The sequence below is a fragment of the Xiphophorus hellerii genome, chromosome 13 (assembly GCF_003331165.1).
Source record: "Xiphophorus hellerii strain 12219 chromosome 13, Xiphophorus_hellerii-4.1, whole genome shotgun sequence".
Classification (NCBI taxonomy): Eukaryota; Metazoa; Chordata; class Actinopteri; order Cyprinodontiformes; family Poeciliidae; genus Xiphophorus; species Xiphophorus hellerii.
The window spans coordinates 19,738,041-19,762,510 of record NC_045684.1 but is presented as its reverse complement, the minus strand read 5'-3'; the positions used below and the strand labels follow the sequence as shown (position 1 = coordinate 19,762,510).

The following is a 24,470-nucleotide window of genomic DNA, read 5'->3' as shown; positions in this document are numbered from 1 at the left end:
TTACTTAACTTTTTCTATTTGTTAGTCTATTTACAACCTTCTCTGAATACCCTAAAGGGGCTGGCTATAGGGTATTCTTATGTCTCAGTCCGTAAACAGGAATTAGAACTCAGCAGCTCAGTTTCAGCAGCTCAAAACTGTACAAAACCTGCTGACTGGGGAACACCAACAAAAGTTTGCATTTTTACTTTTATGGGTTTTTGTCTTGAACCAGTTAATTGGAATTGTGAGGTCAGACATCTAAGAAAACCAAAAAATGGTGTGAGCCAGGAAAAGCTTGATCAGTACATCTCTAAAAGTGAATCATTGATTTACCAATCCTTCTTGAAAAGAGGTCTGAGAATTTTCCCAGAAACCAGCGTCAGGTTCACAAAAGTGACTGGCAAGTAGAAGCAGGAGGCAAGGTGAGAAAACATGGCGTGAAGCTTAAAGCGCACGCAGTGGCGATGTACTTGAGAGGCTGCGAAATTCCAACCTGGCTTGCTTTTGACACACAGCAACACTCTGCTGTCCTTGATGGCATTATCTCAAGGCTTGGTGCCAATAAGATTGACGCCCTGTGAAAAATCCTGCACAAATATGACTTGAACTATGTCAGATTGACAACCTTTCAGGGAAAAAACGTTGACATGCAGCGCTCGCCTTGAAAAGTGTGTCAGGCAATGCAGCTGTCTAAGACTGATGGATCTGTGCAGTGCCAAATTCATCACACATATCCCAGCAGCATGGATATATATCATAAAAAGGTGGAAGGAATACATCACTGTTTGTGGACAGAGGAGACATTGATCATATGATTTTTATGGGGATCACGTACGCAGACAAATACTCTTAGAATTGGAGCATTAAACCTCACACACACATACATCTGTTCTAAATAAAGTCTCCCTGTGGCACACAAAAGCCCTGCAACCAGACACACCAACACATACACACACACACACGTGGGGCTGAGCATTTGATACTTGTTATAGGTTTTAATGAGCTGAGTGGGTCTCTGTCTCTGCAGGACAGAAGAAAGTCATCAGCAGAGTTCAGCTCCTCGTTGCTTCCAGACACGGGCGTCAGTCACACTGCATCACACTTAACTTCTTTCCTCACACATACACCGAGTCCTGGCTTCCACTCGCTCATCCTCACACCTCTCTCTCTCGACTTCTCCTCGCCCCCTCTCTTCCCCTCCCCGATTCCAAACTCCGGCTCGCTGCTGCTTTGGTTTTTCATGAGCTGTTCTTCTGATACGCCTCCTTGATGTTTTTCCACCGCTCTTTCATTTCCTCCGTCACTCTTTTCCGCGTCCTCCTTTCCTATTCAAGTTTTCCTGTCTCTTTGTTCCTGCTGCTCATTATCTGAGCGCAGCCTTGAAGCGCAGGAGTCTTGGATAAAAAGTCACACCTGGCTGTTTGAGTTAATACTGAGCATTCCTGCTGACATGTCAGAGTAACCAACTGGTGCAGCCACTGAGCTAATGACGATCCTCGTACGTGGAGTATGACGGCCTCAAAGAGACGCTCAAAAACGTGCAAGATTTTTTTTTTTTTAATCGGTGAAAAGGTTGGTGAGGAAAAAAAATATCTATGACAAAAACCTTTCAGCATCATATTTCTGAATTAAATGTTTGTTTTCTTTTCCTTACACAGATTTTAATGACAATATATACAGTATATATCTATATATATATCTTTATATATATATAGATATATATATATGACAATGAAACTGAAACACCTCTCATTTTAGTGTGGGAGGTTTCATGGCTAAATTGGACCAGCCTGGTGGCCAATCTTCATTAATTGCACATTGAACCAATATGAGCAAAGTGTGAAGGTCCAATTAGCAGGGTAAGAGCCCAGTTTTGCTCAAAATATTGCAATGCACACAACATTATGGGTGACATACCAGAGTTCAAAAGAGGACAAATTGTTGGTGCACGTCTTGCTGGCGCATCTGTGACCAAGACAGCAAGTCTTTGTGATGTATCAAGAGCCACGGTATCCAGGGTAATGTCAGCATACCACCAAGAAGGACGAACCACATCCAACAGGATTAATTGTGGACGCAAGAGGAAGCTGTCTGAAAGGGATGTTCGGGTGCTAACCCGGATTGTATCCAAAAAACATAAAACCACGGCTGCCCAAATCACGCCAGAATTAAATGTGCACCTCAACTCTCCTGTTTCCACCAAAACTGTCCGTCGGGAGCTCCACAGGGTCAATATACACGGCCGGGCTGCTATAGCCAAACCTTTGGTCACTCGTGCCAATGCCAAACGTCGGTTTCAATGGTGCAAGAAGCGCAGATCTTGGGCTGTGGACAATGTGAAACATGTATTGTTCTCAGATGAGTCCACCTTTACTGTTTTCCCCACATCCGGGAGAGTTATGGTGTGGAGAAGCCCCAAAGAAGCGTACCACCCAGACTGTTGCATGCCCAGAGTGAAGCATGGGGGTGGATCAGTGATGGTTTGGGCTGCCATATCATGGCATTCCCTTGGCCCCATACTTGTGCTAGATGGGCGCGTCACTGCCAAGGACTACCGAACCATTCTGGTTCAAACATTGTATCCTGAAGGAGGTGCCGTGTATCAGGATGACAATGCACCACTACACACAGCAAGACTGGTGAAAGATTGGTTTGATGAACATGAAAGTGAAGTTGAACATCTCCCATGGCCTGCACAGTCACCAGATCTAAATATTATTGAGCCACTTTGGGGTGTTTTGGAGGAGCGAGTCAGGAAACATTTTCCTCCACCAGCATCACATCGTGACCTGGCCACTATCCTGCAAGAAGAATGGCTTAAAATCCCTCTGACCACTGTGCAGGACTTGTATATGTCATTCCCAAGACGAATTGACGCTGTATTGGCCGCAAAAGGAGGCCCTACACCATACTAATAAGTTATTGTGGTCTAAAACCAGGTGTTTCAGTTTCATTGTCCAACCCCTGTATACAGTATATATACTGTATATATAATGTGCTTTTTTTTCCTTCTTAAAAATAATCTGCCATTGCTTCAACTTTTACGATACCATTCCAGATACAGTCCACATTTTGCAGATGTTTAAGAATTAAATAAATTATTTATTTAAGTTGGAGAAAATGCAGTGGAACACTCCCAAATGCCAACTTTGCAATCCAATACGGCAGCTCCTTGCATCAACAATAGGAAGTTGTGGCGAAAACATGTTTATTTTACAAATCATACTTGTAGGAGTGAGTCTAAAATCAAAGCTCCGCGTAAACTGAGGAAACTAAACCAAGAGGCGCTACAGAACAACGGCTACCAGGATGTCGCCATATTGGATTCCTGTCTTCTCAGACTATGTTGGAACACTATTGACTCTGGAATGACGTCTGTTCCAGCTCAGAGTTCCGACTTCGGAGGTAAATGAAACTTAGCGCAACTCCTCCAACATCTCTGGTAAAACAAATGTAACATTTTTGAAATTGCATCTCTGTTTTAAGTTGTTCAGCCTGTCTTCGTATGATGTAACATTAACTTTTTTCAGGGAAAAAAAAAATCAGACGTTCTAGTGAGACAGATGTTCTCTTATCTTCATGAGTCTTGAAGCAGTAATTCAAATGTTAGCATCTGGAACTGTGGCAAACAAGACTAGAAAGGCTTCTAGTTTATCTTGACAACTCACAGTGAACAGGATGGTAAGGTTGGTAAGGGAAAATAACTCAACTATCCACCTTATTCCTGGGAGGCTTACTGGGGAAATGATTATGGGTCTTATTTCCGGCGGCACCCGGAAGTAGCAGTATTTCATTGTAATTTGTGGGGTTTTTGGCTAATCTATATTCATGATAGAAGTTACATCTCTCTTTTCGGTTATTGTACAATATTTAGTAAAACTTGTTTACGGCCACGCCGTGCTATCAGAGAGCTGTTCAGTACAGAAGAGCGTAATTATGTGTTATTATTACAGGAACACAGTGTTAAGTTTTGTAACGGAATAACCGTGAATTAACAGCACAGCTAGCAGCTTGTCTCTCTGAAGAGCTGACAGTGATAAAGAAGAGAAAAGCAGGGAAGTTCTGAGCTGCAGGTTTGTGCCGACAGTATAAAACAGTAGAACTACATAATATTAGCTTAGTGTGATGTGAATTAGATTTTTTTTTATTTGAATTTTAAAAATAATAAAGTTCATGAAGTGGCTGCAGCAAGTGTGTTTTATCATTATGTTTGGATCAGCAAATATAAAACAAAATAAAATATCTGGGTTTATTTAGTCCATCAGCAGTGTTGTATAAAGTACTGAAATCTCAGAGTCAAGTAAAAGTATAAGTACCTCTCCAAAATACGACTTTGGTAAAAGTCCAAGTCACTGACTGAAATGTTACTTGAGTTAAAGTCTTAAAGTATCTGAAACTTCTTGTACTTAAGTATGGAAATTACTGTAAAAATGGATGTACTCAAGTAATGTAATGAAAAGTACAAGTAAAAAGTAAAACAAGGCAAATGCAGTTTGAATGACTTTTTTTATATTTTGGTAAACTTGTCAAATACACTTAAAATAATGTACACAGCCAAGTGCAGGCAAAATTAAACCTGCTAATAAATTGTTCCAGTTTTAAAGAGTAGCACATGTTAATGGTTTGTGGTTTTGAACTTGCATGCCTTTCCTATATTAGTTAAATTTAGTCTAAATTGCTATCGCTATGGCTTCTGTCCCCCCTTGAACTGAGGAGTCTAGGTAGCCTGCTACAGTCAACACTAAGCCTAAGCTAAATACACCACGTGTGGAACTGAAACAATGCCAAACAAAGTTCATTTATACAGGTAACGTTATGCTCAAGATTTCACAATAGTGCCTAGTGACCAAGCTATAGTTACTGAAACAGGAGGATTATAACCATTTCATAAGACGTTACCTCGATGTGTTTCTTCAAGTTGGACGGGGAGTTTTTGTAAGATAGAATTTCCACATCTTCGGGCAGGAATAACATACACTGCATGCGGTACGACGAATCTTTAACACCCACGAAAGAGTGTATTGTGTTTAAATAAGGCCATGGGCTCTCATCACCAGCTGGTGGTTCCCCTGGAGCCGTGTCCGACGTAGTTGCAGTCGTTGTGGTCTCCGTCTCCTCCTCCATGTGGCTGCTGCTGATTGCGAGACTTGCTTTGTGTTTAATGGGAGAAGCGAAACAGGTGTATCCTATTGGTGGTGATGAACAAGCACAGGCTAGTAGGCTACCGACTTTGTTGCAGTCAATCAGTAGGTGGGATCAAAACACTTGCGTTTCTCTCTCTCGCTTTTTTGTAACGAGTAACTAAACCACACATTGAAAATGTATCGGAGTAAAAGTATGCGATTAAGTTCGGAAATATAGTGAAGTAAAAGTGAAAGTCATCAAAAATTTTCATACTCGAGGAAAGTATGAAGTACTCCAAAATATACTTAAGTAAAGTAGTGAAGTATTTTTACTTCGTTACTATACAACACTGTCCATCAGAACCAGAACCTCGAGGTTCTCAGTGGCTGAGTGACGCTGCAAATCAGGAGAAATGACCGCAGCTCCTGCGCTTCAGACCGTAATACGGATAATCTCCCCCCACTGGACTAGAACCGAACCGAATCACACATTAACCTGTTATAGAGAGCAACTTGCCACTGGAAAAGGTCGTAAGATGCCCTTGTGGAGCTCGGGTAACTGTTGTGCTGTTCGTGGCTGTACTCTAATAATCAGACCAAGTTTAATTTGTGGCTGCATCAGCAAATGTGTTTTGAACGTGCTCCTGAAACAAAAAGGCGGAGTTTCTGTGATAAGCGGTAGTTGTCATCACCTACCGACAGCTAAGGAAACAAAAAGAATTTGGCTAAAAATTCTAAACTTGGAACAGAGAACCCAAAATGCTTTATGTGTGCTCGTTTCATTGTGTGGATAAAAAGCCAACGGAAGAAACCCCGCATCCGTATCCGAAGCAACAGAGTCAGTGAAGTAGCTAAATATGCTAGTGCGGGTTATTTGCGGCCATTTCTGAAGGTCACCATCCCTCCCCGCAAAAGCTGTAGGTTGCGGTATAACAATATTGCCACATTTAAGCTGTGATAGTTGATGTTCCCACATATTTTATATCCTAAAAAGCTCTGACGAACGCTGGTGAGCGAGTTGCTAACATGTAAACAAACCGGCGGTTCCGGTTTACGGCGGAAGTTGCGCCCATAAATCACGCAAAGCTGTTGTGTCTACCACTAGGTGGTGTACGAGAATAGGATAGAGAGGAGAGAGGAGAAGAAGAGATAAGATGGAGGAAAGGAATACTTGATGTTACTGTACTGCTGAGCGAGTTATGAATAAAAGCTGTTAAGGGTTCTTTGTCTACTTGAGCTTCTACCTCGTCCTAGCTTCCAAACATAACAAAAGCCTCATGAGGGCTAGGAATAAATAAAGAAAACTGGTCACCAAGATTCCATAGCAACTCAATGAGAAATCTAGTGGTCAATGAGATTTTTTTTGCTACCGTTACAAACATAAATATTTGGATTATGCTAAATGAACTTAAACTATGAATTAACTTCTGGTCAGATGAGGCTAAAATGCAACTTTTCCTCATCAAAAAGCTCAAGTTTGCTGTTCCTAGCTCACAAGAGTGGCAGCACATGTGGTCTTCTGCTGCTGTGGCCCATCTGCATCAAGGTTTCCGACATGCTGATTTTAGCTACCTTGGTATCATCTCAAACCAGACTGCTCATGCTGCTCTGATGCCAACAAAGCATTTTTCTCCAGACAAATGCTGCACACTGGGTATTGACACTTTTTTTGGCCCATTTTCTGTAAACCTGAAAGATTGTGTGTGAAAATCCCAGGAGATCAGCAGTTTCAGTCCAACTGATCTGGCATCAACCATCATGCCAAATTCACATTTAAATTCACTCAAATCTCATTTCTTCCCAACTCTGATTCTCCCATTAATATTCAGCAAGTCATCTTCTGCACACCTTGATCCTGCTGATTTGCATCAAACGAATAAGTTTAAAATTATGTGCTACTGATTTAAATTTTGTATCATATTTTAGGATTTTTATCATCATTTACTTCCATAACTTTTAAAAAATAACTGATTGCTAAGAAACTGTATAGTAAAGTGAAAAGGAAGTAGGGAGGGACAAAATTATCTTTGTCCCGAGTTTTATTAAGGCTTGTAAAAATGATACGTTTTCTCTCTTTAAACATATTTCCCCATTTCTTTAAATTGTTGTATGCTCTTGGCTTGGTTCTGTGTAGAGCTATTGCGACCTAAGCCTCAGGGCTCCCACAGTGATTGCTGAGCAGATTGGCGATCACTGAGTAATAAGACTGTTGAGGAGAATTAGTCTGTTGGTTTCGGGTCATATGGTGCGACGGCCCCCGACAAATAAAGAAAACTGTCCGTGTGTGACCCACGGGGCAAATGTCTGAACCATTCAAGATATTTCTCCTCATCCTCCCCTGGTGCACCACAGGGTCGCTGTGACACGGTGTGAGAGGATGAGGCTTAGTCACACAGACATATTTCTCAGCTCAATCATTGCTTGGAATCAAGGCTAATAAAAACGAACACAGACTCCACACTCATTGGCCGCATTTTTCATCACTCGCTTGTCAAAGGTCGAGTTGGGAAAGCTCACTGTTTCCCTCCTCATCCAGAGCACAAAGTGGCTCATTCTGAGGGCACAATGTAGCTTCATAAACAGACATCTTTCACATATTTCACAATGGCGCCTGAGAGGAGATATTTGTTTTCCCTTGCAGCCTAAGAGTCATCAAGTCACACTGGCAGGGAAAAAAATAATGCCATTAATGAAAGCCAAATTGAATTAAAGCATGGATTTGACCGTGGGTTTCCTCAATGTCATGGGCTGACAGAGATTCCTCTATCTGCCTCTTCCAAACACACACACACTCATATATATATATACAAATAATCCCTTTGCTGGGAATGAGGTCTCTCAATCTCCACAAACAATCAGATAATCCTCCAGGAATCCTTTACTTCTCATGGTCTCTATATCACAGATAAAAAGGGAAGGGAGGGAGGCAGACACATACCAATTCACAATCACACACATGCGCGTTCGATTCATACCAGCTGCCTTTATCCTAAAATATAGTCTGCCCATCTTAAGCAGCTCAGGTGGCATCAGGGAGTTTACCATATAAATGACCTGCCTGCCTGCCGGTAGATAAAACTTACTCCATTGACTGAGTGCCATAAAGTGTTTTGTGTGAGAGCGAACGAGCCAACCTGCTTGCTGGTAGGAACACAGTGTGAGCCTGTGTGTGGTCTTACTCTCTCTGTGTGTGTTTGTTGCTGTACTTCTTATTTAACAGCGCCTTGAAAAAGAATTCACACCCTGGGACAATTTTTTTTCCCCTTTTCTTTTTAAAGTTTAACGTGTTCTTTTGGTAATATACTGTATATGAAAGACCGACAAACTAGGGCATAGTCGTGAGATAGAAGGATTTTTCTTCACTAATAAAAGTATGAGGACTGTGGTGCATTTGTATTTGGTCTTCCTGAGTCAATACAATCTTTTGTTGTACTTACAGCTGCAAATCTTTTGGGATTTCTCTAGCAGCTTCACACATCTAAAAATATATCCAGCTTCAAACAGATTTAACGGAGAGAGTCTGTGAACATTAATTTTCAAGTCTTCTCACAGATTTTCAGTAAGATTCATGTCTAGACTTTAACTGGGCTATTCTAAAACATTAATAAGCTTTGATTTAAATCATTCCACTGTCGCTCCGGTTTTGTGTTTACTGTTGCTCTCCAACTGAAAGCAAAACCGCTGGCCTCTATTTCTCTTTTGAGCACCATCCATCTTTCCATTAACTCCCTGCTGAAGAAAAACATCCCACAGCATGATATTGCCAACACCATGTTACCCGATGGTGACGCTTTGTTAGTTTTACAGTGTTTTGAATGCTAACCAAAAAGTTAAATTTTGGTCACATCTAAGTAAAACACCTTCCTCCACATTTTCAATATGCTCCATACAAAACTTCTGGCAAATCACAAGCAAAACATGTCATTACTTTCCATTTTCTCTTTGTATCACTCTTTCATAAATGCTACCTTGGTGAAATCCACAGTCATTAGGTGGATACTGTTTAATAATTATGTTATTTCTGAAGGTAATTTGTTGCAATGAATAATATATTTCACTCTGCAAGTGAAAAAACTGAAAAGTTCAAGAGGTATGACCATTTTTTTTTCGGAGCTGCTGTATCTGTTACAAGAAAAGACAAGTGGCTGTCATGTCTTTGATTTGTTTCTTGATCAGCACCATCATTCCGGGCTGCCAGGAATCCCTCTGCCAACCCAGCAGCCCGAACCCATTCGCCAAACACAACGGGACTGGCTGACAGCGAAGCCGACTGGCAACCGGACCGTTGCCACTGGGCTGTGGCGCCTCGCCTGCTGTCTGTTACACTGTTGCATTTGAAGACGCATGTAAATAGGATCTGAATGAGCTCCTCGCACCTGCAGCTTGTGAGGTGATGGAGTGCGCTGCGTGGGATTATAGGAACAGCCAGCCATGAGAAACATTTTTTCCCCCTAAAATAATCCTTCAATGCATTGTTTCCTTCAATCCTTTTTTTTTTTTTTTTACCTCGCCTTACTCTGTCCCTCACACGTCTGTTTCTTCACAGACCGCACAGACACACAATGGGAGAATTGGTATTTTTAGAAAAGCAGCCTCAAGAGGATTCTCATCAAATATATTCAAGATGCAATGTGCTTAAAAATGTATTCGCCCCCATTAACTTGGTTGTTTTCCATATTCGCGAGCAAATACAAACAAAAGCAATCCCAAAGATGGCACCTTCGAAATGCACCTTAGCTTTGGCGCCTTGCCGTTGTGCGAGGGAGTTGGAGGGCATTGCTACCGCACGAACAGTGTAGCTGAGTCTGAGAATTAAAGTCTTTGAACTCTTTGCAACTCTAGCTGCACAGAGACACAACTTCAGCTTTAAAAGCCACTCTTTTGCCCTAAAGACACTTGCAGTACAACGCTCCAAAAATAAGCTTTTATAAAGCTGCTGACCCAAACATTTTTCACGGGTGTAAAGCAGAATAGCAGCAGCTCTGGTTATAAGAAGGCACCACATAGTAGACCAAAACAATTTAAGATGTACAGTATATTCCTGTTTAACCACCAAAACATGCAAAAGAAACTGAACAAGGTGTGTGAATTAGTTGGTACGAAGGAAATGTGAAGTCTCCTTCTCCACACTGGAACTGGGACAAATATGAAATAGATCTGAATGAAGCTTTCCCAGAATATGTCGGAGCCAAAGATCTGTCCTTTTCGTTGGAGCCGAGTCTGATATTCCTCCACTGTTCATTAATTAACTTTATTTCAAAAGGAAAGGGAGAACATGGATGTAGAACAGTAAGAACAGAGAAGCTTGGAAATAAACAAAAAGGCCAGATAACTTTAATGATTTAGAACTGGCAAAGAAACTGTGTTCCACAGAAGTATTCATACGCTTTGAACTTCATTTTCTCTCACATTACAGCCATAAACTTCAGTGTAATTTGATAGAACACAAGCCCATGCATTATTGTGAAGAGAATGAATAATAAAACACGACTTTCTTTTTTTTTTTTTTTTTTTTTAGAAAAAAAGTCTCAAAAATATGGCAAGCATTTGTATTCAGTTTATTTTGCTGCTACTAAAAAAGATCCAGTTGTCGACAAGCTGAATCAACTCTGACCAATTTCCTGTGACTGCTAAAGAAAATATTTACATGCTGGTATCTCAATCTCTTAAAACTTTGGGATATTGTTTCACAACCAAACTCTGCTTCACTCTTCTTGTTTTTTCTTTAACTTTGGAGTATTTCTTAGTCTTCAAATTTTGACCCCAAGCACATTTAAATTGTTTTATTTTGGGGGAAGAATGTAATTTTTGGGGCCTGCAAGTACTTTCAGTTGAATGTGACTAAAAGTTTAAACAGCACATGATGCTGTTTATTCAACAAACATTTGATGCCTTCATAGAAAAGTAACATTTATAAATTACTCTCAGTTGCACTATAGCTACTGATGAGGAGACTTTTGAAAAAAGTTGGTTGCATTGGAAAGTGCAAACGTGGGTAGTGAAGATTGGAAATGGCCCAATATTTCCCTGTCAACGACTTTAAAATCTATTTATTGTCAAGCACACACATAGCCGGCATGTAGCTGCATTTTTGTAGTTGAGCCAAAATTTGTCGAAGAATTTAAGTCATATGAGGTTATGTCCTTGCCGCAACAATTAAAAGGTGCAGCGGCCTCTAGTCATGCAGGAGTTAGCATAACATGAATTAAATGGAAGAAATAAATATATCCATAAAGCTTTAGTTAATATTTGCCAGTGAAACAAGACATTTTCCCCACATTATAAGTTAAAATGTCTTTTTCCACTGGCAGATTATTTCACTTATAACTAGTACTTTTACGTCAATATTAAGGAATTATTTGCTAAAAGCAAGCTTCTATGTCATACTGAAAAGTTACATGCAAGTTAGTTTTGTCTAACTGAGACAAAACAATTTCAAGTGTACTAAGATATTTGTACTAGAAAGTACACCCAAAAATACTTGGTAAAATTTTGTGTTTCTGCAGAGTAAAGTCAGATTCCAGAAGGTGAAAATCTAAACATGATTCCGACCCTCGACAACCTCAGTCACCAGTGACTCTTTAGCCAAAAGATGATGCATGAAAAAAAAAAAAAAACAGTAACATGACTATTTCAAGAATGCAAGTGTGGGAGTCAAGTTGTGTCACATCACATGATGTCTCGCTTAGATTTTACAGGCCAGACTCTAGGGAAGAATAAAACCTTTAGGACATAACAGAGGATTCCTACGATCTGAATTACTCACAAGAGGACAATCATTTCTTACAACAGGAGCCAATTGTTCATACCTTCTTTCCCCAACAGGAAATCCAGAAAGTGGTAGGTGTAGGCCACTCCAACTTTAGTCTCCACTTGAGGCCGTCTTAGGGTGGAGTAGATGTTGCCAGGGCTACGCCTTTCCTCGGCCTTCCTCAGCTTTGGGAGTCTACACCCCATTTCTCTGGAAAGATTGAGGAGAAAATGGCGCTAAAAGTACTTAAAAATCACCAAGAACATTCAGAGAATTGTGGCAATAAAGCTGGAGAGAGCATCGTTATGATTTCTAAATATAAACAATGTATTTGCACTTTTATGGAGTGTGATAGTCACACACAAACATAACTGCTATTGTTCATATGCCACCTTCAGCTTCGAGAAACGATGTGTGAATCAAACTGACACGTTCCAACCACACACACACACACACACACACACCCCAACTGAAATATGAGCATGTCAGCCATTACCTACTCGCCGGGCTGTGATACGGGCATCTCCTAATCAAATAGGGCTGATTGAGAGCGACATGTTTGATCAGAATGAATTAAAGCAGAAATGAGAGCGATTTCCTGCCCTGTCAAGCAGAGCGACATGAGACGACACGGACAGGGAAGAGGAAAGGGGAAGCAAAAAACGTTGAGGATGTCAAATAGATAACCTATTTCTATGCTGATCCGAGAAATATGTGATAATATAAGGCTTTTTCTAAATGGAAACACTTGAAAATATCTTAAAAGAAGGATTTGGATAAGCCGTTGAATTTCTTTTAGATATCCTTCTTCCTTTGAAATTCAAAAAGCAATTTTTAACTAAGATTGCCAGTTTAAATATGTATAAGCATAGAAAAACAGACAAAAGTAGAGGAAAGACAAAAAAGGAGGGTAAAATCACCAAAAAAAGGGGGGGAAGGGTCAAATATCATCAAGCTAATTCGAAGCGACAGGACTGTTACTCTCAAACCATCCCCACAGATACGCTTAATATTTGCGTCTGCACATCTGCATATCTATATGAGTTGATGTGTTTGTCTTCCCCAGGGGAAGGTCTATATCTGTATCTCTGTATCTGTTCAGGGAGCGTGGAGAATGACATGGTAACTCTCATTGGGCCAACTGCACGGACATTAACTCTGCTAACGATCCTAACAGAACACATTATGCTGTGGGTGTGTGTGCGTCTGTGTGTGTTTTCTGACTTCTAACTTTGACTGTGCTTTGAAAGGTTATGAAGTTCTAAAAAGAGGGCTGCATCTTTTTTATGCTTAGCTCATCTGTTTTAAAGAGGACACATATTTAAAATTTGCAGTGTAGGAATAATTAGGTGTCATTATTCTTTTAATACAACATGTCTTTCATAATGAGTACAAATGAGGAGAGAAGCAGGGATGGAGTTCTAGTGGAAGGAGAGTGAGACACTCAGTATGTCTCAGTTTCTTAGCTCTCCTCTTCCTCCCACCACCCCACTTTTTCCTCTTAAGTTCTTCTGCCATCAGCTCTTCCGCTCGCTTCGTTTCAGAAGTACTTATCAGACCCAAACATTAATCACGCCTTTTCCGTTTAAGCTATTTTCTGCTTCTTTCTAGCATCTTTGATTAACCTGCCTCCATTCATCTTCTACAATGCCCTTGATTAGTTTTATAGTAAACTACATTCAATCAATTTGATTACAAGACTTTCAAGCTTTTCTTTGCTTTGTGTCGTCTGACCTCTATGTTCTCTCAGTTGTGAATTTGTATTCTCCACAGCAAAGTCACATTCTGTCACATTCTAGCCAAGTCTGAAGCAGCTGGGATGAGAGGTTGTTCCTCTAAGAGAGTGCTTCTCAACTAGAAAAAGGTGGACCGCCCCCTATAGGTCTCTCTAGTTTACAACTCTAGGAGACGACATCAAGCATCTTGTTAACGAGGAACGGCCGGATGAAACGGGATTGTATAGACAGATAGGGGCCTTGCGATGCTCCACACAGCTGAGCCGTCCATCCAACCATTCATCCATAGTCTTCCACTTAACTGAGATCAAGTTGCAGGGGTGACAAATCTAGGAAGGATGCTCACACATTTTCCGAAGCGTCACTTTCCATCTCATTCTCGCAGATCCCAGACCAGAAGGGATACAATAATCCTCTCAAGAGTTCTGGGTCTTCTCTGGGGTCTCCACCTAGCGTAAAGTGCCCAGAAAACCCCTAAAGAGAGGCTTTCGGAAATCACTCCAACTACCTCCTTTGAGTAGCAGCTCTACTCTGAACTATTCCTTGGCTAAAAAACTCCTCACTGCATATCTAAGGCCAAGTCTGAGAACCCTACAGAGATGTTGTCCTTTCCACCTTGATTTATCTCATGACCACAAAGGTAAACTGGTGAATCAAGAGCTTCACTTATAGGCTCATCTCTTTCTTCACTACAACACTACAAGAGACAAGAGCTAGCCACTGCTGCTGAGGAGGTCCCAACTAACCTACCCTTGTCCTAATCCATCTTATTCTCAAAACAGCAGAACTCCTTCACTTGAGGTAGAGACCAACCCCTTGTACAGAGTTCATTTTACTGCACTTCAAAGGAGCTGACTCAAAAAGCAAAGCTCTTGATTTACTGGTTCACCAAAGTTTTGACCCTCATTTATACTCACGAGAAATGTATCCCATCCAAAATGACGTCTTGCATACAAGCCACTGTAGCTACATGTTGAGCCTACAGTGGTTGTGCTCAACCTTACGTTGAGAACTTCTGTTATCCACAGGGAGCTTAGAGTAGAGATGATGCTCCTTCAAAGCAAAAAGTGTCAGTTGAGGTGATTTGAATATCTGATCAGGATGCCTCTTGGGTCCCTCCCTTCGAAAGTTTTGCAGCCCTGTCCAAATAGGAAAGCCTCCTGTGAAAACCCAAAATTCACTGCAGACTATATAATCCTGGCATGATGATTCAAACTGTGATTCAAACTGAACAAGCTGGAGAATTTTTCTAGGGAGAAGGTTCTCTGGGTTTCCCCCATGTTACTCAGCTCAATTTCAGACATGCAGAAAGACTAGACAGTCTATTCCTGTTAATTCTGGCTCTTGCAAGCCACAATGTTGCTCTTTCAATCACAGAGAATTAGCCTATTGAAAGGCATCAGTCGGGACTATGCATCACTTCTGGTCTGACAATGCCTCAGGATCTCTCAGAATAAGTTGGAGAGTGTTGCTGGAGGGATGAATACCTACATCTCCCTCCTTGACTATTTACTTCCTTGGCCAATTTTTGAATAAATGCAAGAGAGTGAATGGGTAAGTTTCTGGGCAGAAATTGAACGAAAGCTCAACCTACAACATCAAACTCTTCTATCTTTACTGTCTTTAAACAGCAAAAATATTTGCTTTCCACTCTTCACTTCATTTTTAAACACTTTCTTTCAGGCAACTCTCCTATCAAGTCTGTCCTGAAAACTACTGTATTACAATGTCTCCAACGAGAGGAAACAGGGCTCTGGGTTATGACAATGTTAGCATGCAGTCCTACTCCCAACTTAATATCCTTGAGGGGTTTACTTTAATATGATCTGTCAGCTAAAGGGACAAAAGTTTCATGTGGGTATGTTGAGCAGGATTCATCTCCGGCTGGTTAGGGAAAAGGGATTTGAGGTTAAAAGGAGGCTGAACCACAGGAGGGAAAATATTTTAAATTGTACCATAAAGCAGACACTCTTATGCCTCTGAGGTTAGATTTGAAGATATGTTGTTAACCCCATTCCAATCCAAGACACCTAAACTAAATCACCCACATGTTTAACCATATTTCTCTCCATTTCCTTTGCATCATGCAGTATTTTAAACAACTATTGAAATTACAACTGTCATGTTGCAAATGACAGTTGATTTTGTCAGATGAAAGGTGACTGGTTGTACATCTAGGTTCTGAAAAGCCAAGTGTGTCGGTGTTTGATCCAGCATCTCATTTGCTGTTTAATTGTATACCGATAATTCAGTTCTATGCCTAGACCTCACTTTTAACAGATGAACTCTGTCAGAGAGGGTTAAAAACATGTCTCTAATTGAACACAACACTGACGTGAAAACATAAGGTTATAGTGGCAGAGAAACTCATCTGAGATTAAGACTGGAGGCCTTTCTGGGGCCTTTTTCTCTGTGAGTTGACTTCAAATACAACCTCTCCCTTGCTGTCACACAAACACACTGGGAGAAAAGGGCATTGACAGCAAAAAAAGAGACCCTTTTGCCAAAAAGGGAGAGACAAGAGTGAGACAGATGAAAGGAATAAAAAAAGAGATTGAGGTGAAAGACAGGGAGTAGCAGAGGGCTTCTCATTAGAGAATCTCTTGTAACAGAGAGGTTTTGAAATGGCAGGGGATTTATGTGAGAGCATAATCTGCCTGCACTTTGTCACTGCTGTACTACCTCCAGTGCCACTTGAGGGATGATGGTTTTACAAGAAACATTATTCATCTGGAGAGAAAACTGCATATGGACTCAGACCAAGGAAAAATCAAAGTGAAATTAGCTAGAACCACCTTTGAGAGGCTGACATACTGAAAAGATTGACATGTTTTTTTTCTTCCATCCACTAAGAACTATCTGAAGTCAAAACCATTGCATAAAAAAGAAAGAACACATGACATTTTTTGTATACTTGAATGCAACTTATGAATTGAACTTATGACCAGTAGAGGTTCTACTGGTTGCATTATGTGTCCAGAAGAAATAATGGCGTGAACAGGTGAACAAGTCCAAGTTTTTCTTCAATTCTTTCAATGTATTTTGATGTAAGAGTATTTTAAGGATCTAAATCTACTTTAGTTATATTCAGTTTTGCATTAAGTGAAAGATATGATAAATGGATGATGGTAGATGACTTATTGTAGATGATAGTCTCTATGAATGCCTAGGCGGTGACACATCTGGCCAAGTGAGAATAAACAGAATGTGGTGTGCTTTGAGACAGACTAACACCAGAGCCTATAGCTGCTGCTATGTAGCAGCAAAATTCTTCCCTGGCATAATAAGTCCCATTTCCAATTTTGTACCATAATTTATTTATTTATTTATTTATTGCTATTTATTTTTCTTTAACATTTCACATTCACATCCTAAAATCTGGAAAAATAAAAACAGAAAAAGCAAAATTGGTAGAGTGAAACAAAATAAAATAAAAGGATGCCATAGGGCCCTCACATTATCTCTGCCAAGAAAAAAAATTATAGCTTGGAAACGCAATCATATTTCCTGTCAGAAGACTAAGCAAATTCCCGAAAATCACTTAAAATTTTTGGTTGTCAAAAGACCTACAGATTAATATTTTTTTACCAATGCATTGTCATTTCATTCATCCCCACTTCAGTTTCTTACAGATATATTTAAACCATGACCCATCAGGTTTTGTCTTTTGTAGTTCAGTATTTTCATGACTGGCAAGAACAAACTAAAAAAAGATTGGTACAGAATGTCAAGCGGTTGACAGCACAAGATCATACCCAAAAAACTGAGCATAAATCAACAAAAACCGTAAAGGTACAAAAGGGTGAAAAGATTAGAAAAGCATGGTTGATATAGAGTAGGGGCCTCGAAGTCTGGGGTCCTGGAACTTTTAGACGCGTCCCTGATCCAACACTCCTGCATCACCTCCTCAGTATGCAGTCATCTTCTCCAGAGTCATGCTAATGACCTCATTATTTGACCCAGGTGTGTTGAAGCAGAAACACATTTCAAAGTTGCAGGACAAAGATCGGCAGCAGCTTTTTTTTCTAAGCTAAAAAACTGGTTATGAAACAACCAAACAAAAACAAGAAATAAAAACTGGCTTAGGGACCAAATTAAGTCCAACCTGCCTGTTATCCCTCAGATGAGGGCATTGATTATTTAAAGATGCAATCAGGCATGCAGTACATAAACCCACAATTCAAAGATTGCTGTGCTTTTGATTGTACAATCTTCTTTGTGACATATCCAAATTCAGCTAAATATACTAGCAGTACTGGTGCTTAGGAATCAATTGATGAAACAGAATTTTGTTACACTGCATAAAAAGATGACAAATTACTTGTTGTTGTATAAAGCATTTTTTAGACATTTTTCTAAAGCCGAAACCCTAGTTAGCAATGTGTCTGTTTTGGTATCCTTGGAGAGGGAATACTTTAGCAGGGAGTACCATCTTTTCAGCAGTGAGATGAACAAGATCCCTATAACAGATGGTTTGACGCCCACAGAGCCCAGCCTATATCTGCAGAAACACACAGTGGCAAGTACTAAAAGATGCTCAACAGGACCTGTTAGATTTTTTTCTTGGTTGCTTTAAAGAAAAAACTGATTTGATTGTTTTTTTTTTTCCTTCTAGTTATCTCTAATTGAAAAAATAGTATAATTAATTATTTTTGGAAGGGTTTTGGATACATTCCTAGTTCCTTTTGCACAGTACTGTCTCCTATAAATTACAATAATAAAAATTTTATTAGGCCGAGACAGGATCAGCAGTCTGTAGTTTTATGGTTCTTGTATGTACACCTCATGATTGTACAGTATTTCACTGCATTTCAAAATCAGAGGTGACAGACCGATTCCTGCGGAGTGGGGCCTCCCTCCCACTGGGCTGCACCAAGTCTCAGATGTGGGATGCTGCCATGGATGGAGGGAGGAAGTAAAAAGGGGGGCAGTAATGAAATGAGGAGGAAAAGACAGAAGGAGGAGGAAATGGAGAGAGACAGACAGGCAGGGAGCAGAGTGGGGAGCATGTCAAGCTGCCTGGAGGGAGGTGTGATTCCTTCATGCAGAAATGTAGTCACCTCAAACGGTGTTTTAATGAGGCTGCACAAGGAGGATAAAAACTAATTATGACAGTGATGTATTGGTCTGCCACACAACTTCTTGCACAGTTCCCTAAAAACAAAGCAGCTTAGGCAAAAGAGAGGATTACACACACAAAAAAAACTGGTTATAGGAGCAAAGCCCTTATATTTTGCCCTAGATTGTACTAATGTAAAATGATATACTGCACATGCCCCCAAGCCCCTGCAGGGCCTTGCTGCACACTGCACGTCAGCTTGCAGAAATAAAGCCATTCCACTCATATCCTGTTTACAAAAAAAAATAGTTAAGAGGATAAAACAGTTTTAAAACCACAGTTAGCAATAGTTGTAATGCAATAAGCCCTGAAATACTAATACGGAAGTAGTTTTTATGTTTGTTCTAGGTGATCTAAAAAATTTTATATCAAAATTGGTGATAACCAATATGAATATTGCCATTACAGCCAACGATTTATTGATTGATGACTAGTTAGATAGATACATACCCATTTAGTACAGTGAAAAATAATGACCACACCCCTGACATTGCTTCTCTGCTTTAAACACCTCAAAGCCTCCACTGCATCACTGCAGTTTCCCACTCCCGAAACACATACAGAAACAACTACAAAATGGAAATAAACATTGGTTATTAACATCAGCCCAGTTTTACTAATTGAGCCGATCTGCCAGTGCCTACACGATACATTGTTGGCATCAATGTATCGTGCATCCTACTTTATTCTATTTTCTTAAATTTGTCTTGGTAAGGATTTTTTATTTAGGAATATAGCCATGTAAAGTGTGTGTAGGTGTATAAGCTAAAATGATAATGTATTTGGTCAAAAAGTAAAACATTTTTGGGGGTTTAAATCAGATCTGTAGTTGTTTATTAGCAGCCAATATGTAAATGCAAGATTGACAAGCGTACGAAACAGAGTTACATGCACTGTGACCAAACTCTTGCTCTCACAATTAGAAGTCTTCAGTCTTAATGAATTTAGCTCCATAACTGTACAGTTAAAGATCAACATGTAACTCATTTAATGTGGTTATGTCATGACTTCGCTTCCCTTTACATATGATTTAAACCAAAAAAATCAAATAAATGTGAAACTCCATTCCTCTTCTGCCTCACAGAAACCCAGTCAGAGCTGCTTCATACGTGTTAGGAGGGCAGCTGGGAAATAAAAAAGGTGCAGAGGTGCTGAAACTATAAGAGCATAGAAGTTCTGGCTGGAAATTACAAATGTGACTCATTCAACTTCATCTTGGATCCAAAAAATGTTCACAAAGATAAAAATATGTTGCTATCCAACATCCAAACATGGATTCCTATCTGTTATCATTTTCTCAATTCTTAGCTAAAACAAATCTATATATTCTTTTTCACATATAGATAAAGAAGATTAGTTAAGATTTGGAATGTGCTTTCTGGTAGCTCAATGTTATTTATAGACTGTTTGTGGACCTTTTAAAAGTTTGTCAAAGATATTCAAAACACTCATAAGAACAAAATTGCTTGGTCTAAATTGCTTGGTCTAGATGTGATAAACATTTGTTATAATCTGACAATATTGTGAAAATGTGAGTCTTTAATGAAGGTTATTTAAGGAGGCCGTGCTGGTTTTGAAAATTGGCAATATGATCCTTCACCCAGGGCATCCATACCTTCAGAGAGCTGTAATGTTTAGAAGAAACAATTGTATTGAAGTTGTTTAATGCCAGTGAAACAGAAATCTGAATATTTCCACTGGCATTAAACACTAGCATCTCCCTCTAATGCCTTCACTGTCTGTCCTCGTCACAGCCTCGTCCGAGCTAAATGGCTATTTCACAGTTTTTAAAGACACTGGATTGCTTTTGAGTCGTCTGTAGTTGAAATTTTCATTTACTTGAAGTAGGCCTAAAGTGATGATACAAAGAACCAACCATTAAACCATTACCATTTACAATTAAAAGGTAAAATTAAGATTAATGAACACTTGAGTTTAATTGCAAAAGCACTGAAACATGTAGCACAGATCAGGTGTTAGACATTTTTACACTAATGTTTTCCAACTCAATTTTGTTTTTGTGAAATGCATTTTTTTTTATATTTTTTTAATATTCTTAAAGTCTCTTTTTTATTGAGAGTCTTATACTGGCCCTTTCATATTGGCTCAGTTGGAAGTGGGCACTTATGTGAAATTTCTCATCGCTAATTGATGCCCCTTGCATGTTGTGTGGGTGCAGCCTTGCTTGAAATAGTATGTTGTTGGGTCAGCACAGCCAAGTTCATCCCACATGGCTGTGGAAGATCCTGTGCTACTTTTTCTTTTTTTAAAGTCTTTTTTTTAAGAAAAGGAACACAAGACATTGCATCAAAATTGGTAGAGTATAAAGAAAATAAAGCATCTTAAATGCTTTGATAAATACACCACAAACATCAACGCCAGGAATTTTATATTAAAGTTTAAACATACATAGAGGATAGTATAAGGATAGTAAAATGATTTAAGAGATTATATGATCTTTTATTAGCACTTTTATATAGAAAATCAGTCGATATTTGTTTTTGGATTGGAGAGTTTAGGTCAACTGATGAAGATTTTTGACAACCAGCAAGTTAACGACATAAAACTAAAAAGTTTCCTTGTAGATCCTACAGTGGTTTGGTAAAAGATAATTGATACACGACAGGTCGCTTCGTGACACATTTACGCACGGACACGCACTTCGTCACACATATGCCGAGTTCACGCAAACCTGTGACAGCGAGTGAAGGGCTTTATTCAGTTCGCTCCGCTGCTCAATTGCAAACGGGAAAAAAGCAATAGTGAAACGACAGGATGCTCGGAGATGACATTAGTTTTATTGTGAAAGAGTCTGAGAATATGTAGTAAGTTTAGCCAACTGTAAAGTTGTTTTTAAACACGCTACAGTAGGAGGGGGATAAAAAAACATGTTTATTCAGAATATTTAGGAAGTTATAACGGATTTAACTTCGGTAGCTAATTTTACCGTACATCTTCAGCAGAAACCGCTCTAAAAAAAAAAAAAAAAGAAAAGCAGTAAATAAAGAGATACTTACCCGTTAAGAGGTGGTCTCGGTCTGTTTAGGAAGTGGAAAGTGGACTGAAACCCTCCTCGCGCCCTCTAATGTCTTCACTGTCTGTCCCCGTCACGGCACGTGCGGCTCCCGCAGCCACTGCGATCCAATGGGAGGAAAACATGAATCCCTCATCTAGGAACTACAGCTGAGTGGAAGCTCGGCTCACGGTAAACACTCCGTCTGGCTCCGACTGCTTGAGGAGGCGGTGGCGGGGGGCGGATTATCATCTCTCCTCGCCTTCCTGTTGTTCCCTTCTTGCTGCACCAAACGCTGCAAGGACTATGAAATGACTGAACATGCAGGTGATTTACAAAGAGCAGGCAGATTAAACTACGATATTATAAATGAGCGGAAGTATGCAACCGAATATCTTTCTTTTGGATTAGTTTGATAAAAAAAAAAAAAAAAATTCTCCCCATGTCGAAATTCAAGACTTTATCCAAAGTTCTCCAGTCCATTTTTTGTCAAATCTAAAATTATATATATACACAAAATGGAAGACATTAAACTTGAAAAAAATTGAAGGTAAAATGGACAAACAAACAGGTAAGGCTTAAAAAGTATAACTAAAGAATGTTGAACCGAAACTGAAAGAGTGGACCAGTGCATGAAGGAAAGATGGAGAGAATAATAGATGAGTAGATGGTTGATAAATGGAAAAAGAGATGGATCAGCAAATAAAAAAAACTAATGGCTGCTGGATGGATGGACGATAACTTGGAGGATTAGATGGATGGATGATGGACAAATAGATTGGTTGGTGGATGAAAGATGCAGAAAACATGGAAAGATGCATCATTAAAATAATGGATGATGAATGGAGTAGATGGATGGCGAAATGAATGAGTGGTGGCACAAATGAATGGGCTTAAACAGACAAATGGAAGAATAGATGAAGGGATAGATGGTGGAATAAATGGAAGTACAGATGAGTGAGTGGACCAATATGAACTTATATAAGTAAAGTTTTTCCACACTATTTAAAGTAATGCCAAGTTGTTCAGCCTACGCGTGAATCCCATAAAGCTACAATTAAGGTTAAATGTATGTTTTTCAGGGGTCTTCTTAGGAAAATTTATATTTCATAAGGAGCTATCCAGACTAATCCATAATTCAGAAACGTCTGACAGGGGTCTCAGGGGAGGGTGGGCCAAAGGCTGGAAGGGGCACTCTGGGGACCCACAGTCACACCATCAGACTGTGACGAAAACAAAACGTCCTCTGACCAAAAGACGAGGAGCTTGTTGCCAGGCAAGCCTGACTGAGGAGCGGCAACCACCAACGGGGAGGCGGATCGGAGCTACGCTGCTCTCGACAGCTCCGAGACACATCCTGCAAGTTTCGACACAAAGTTGTGGTAAAAATCAGACAGAATTATGACAAACTGAACTTATTTATTGAACAAAATAATTCAAACCCAACAAAAAAACAAAAACAAAACTTCAAACAGTGACTTTCTCAGGCTCTCTGAACAAAAACGTCTCAACACAATGGTGCCTCCGCAACTCGAGGTCAACGTCCAGAAACTATTAGATAAGAAAGAAAAACTGATGTACACCACATGCTAATGTGCATCTATATTAAGCTATGTTTAAAATGAAACTTAAAACCACATCCAGTGTATTCATTTATTAAATGTCTAAAATCCTTTACGCAAGACATGCAATCAAACCCCCCTCAAAAAAAATAAAAATAAAACCCGTCTGAACTGTGAGTAGCCCAACTAGTGGAAAACAGGCTGTAACAAGTTTTGAAACACTGTCCTTTTCTCCCTTTTATCCTAACATTAGTTGATTAATGAGTCAAAGCAAAGTGAATTGATGCTGTGACTGTCTTTGACTGCGAACTTCTGGAGGCACATGACGAACATTTACAACTAATGACCAAAACAAAAATTCTTAATGGTGATGAGGTGCGAGGCCAAGGCTGCCTTTCATTTACCACAGTGACACCCAGTGAAATAAAAAGGGAGCGCAAAATGCCAGAGTGCTTAAAATTTATGATCGTGCCCTTATGCTGTAGGAAAGTTAATAAAGATCTTAATCAGAGGAGCATTAGACCTGACAAAAAAATAATAATAAAAAATCCACTGTAGAGAACAGATTGTAACAATGTACAAATATACAAATGCTTTCCTTCCTATGTACAGAGAGCCCTTAAAACAGACTGGACAAAACCAATGAAATAGAAAAAAATAAATTAAACTTAATATATAAATAAACAGAAAAAGTGAGATTAAAAGCCTTTCCATTTGTTTTTGTTTTTTTTGCTCGGGACTGTAAAAAAGGAAAAAAAAAAAAGTGATCCCATGTTTTGGCTGGTATACCAAAACGTGCTCTTCTCATCGTTTATAAAAGTCTCTGTGATCTGTGTGATTTAAAAGCAGCCGACCACAGGTCAACCTCACCGATTTTGGTTCAAGTGACTTGGAGCGGAGTGGTTCGGTTTACGTTGAAAGCTCAAGAAGTCTGGTGTTAAAACGGCTCTGAAAAAATATTGACGGGAGAGACGAGGGCGTTCTGAAAACAATCTGGGGAGTCTGGATGCTTTCAGACGTCCAGAATGCCAAGATGTCCACATCTTGACTTGTTGAAGCTACTGCAGTCTGCGTCTGGAAAAGATGAAAGAGCACAAGGAAATGAGCCATTTCTTAAAACTAGTAACACTTTAAGCCTTTATTTCTGTTAATTATTATGACTGTAATTACAGGATAATGAAAAC

The 24,470-nt window shown here is 39.7% G+C and overlaps 1 protein-coding gene across 3 annotated transcripts in view; it reads right to left on the bottom strand.

The window, feature by feature from the left end:
• rftn1a (raftlin, lipid raft linker 1a) overlaps positions 1–22,087 on the bottom strand; it is a 53,470-nt gene extending 31,383 nt beyond the window's left edge. The window contains exons 1-2 of one of the 3 annotated variants that reach the window (XM_032581282.1): positions 21,729–22,087; positions 11,915–12,066 (exon numbers count right to left, since the gene is read on the bottom strand). In XM_032581282.1, the coding sequence (XP_032437173.1) occupies positions 11,915–12,062 (148 nt within the window). In that variant the 5' untranslated portion in view covers positions 12,063–12,066; positions 21,729–22,087. Of the gene's footprint in view, positions 1–11,914; positions 12,067–14,509; positions 14,763–21,728 lie in introns of those variants that run through there. The other 2 variants (XM_032581280.1, XM_032581281.1) reach the window with 2 other exon arrangements.
• Positions 22,088–24,470: the final 2,383 nt, after the last annotated feature.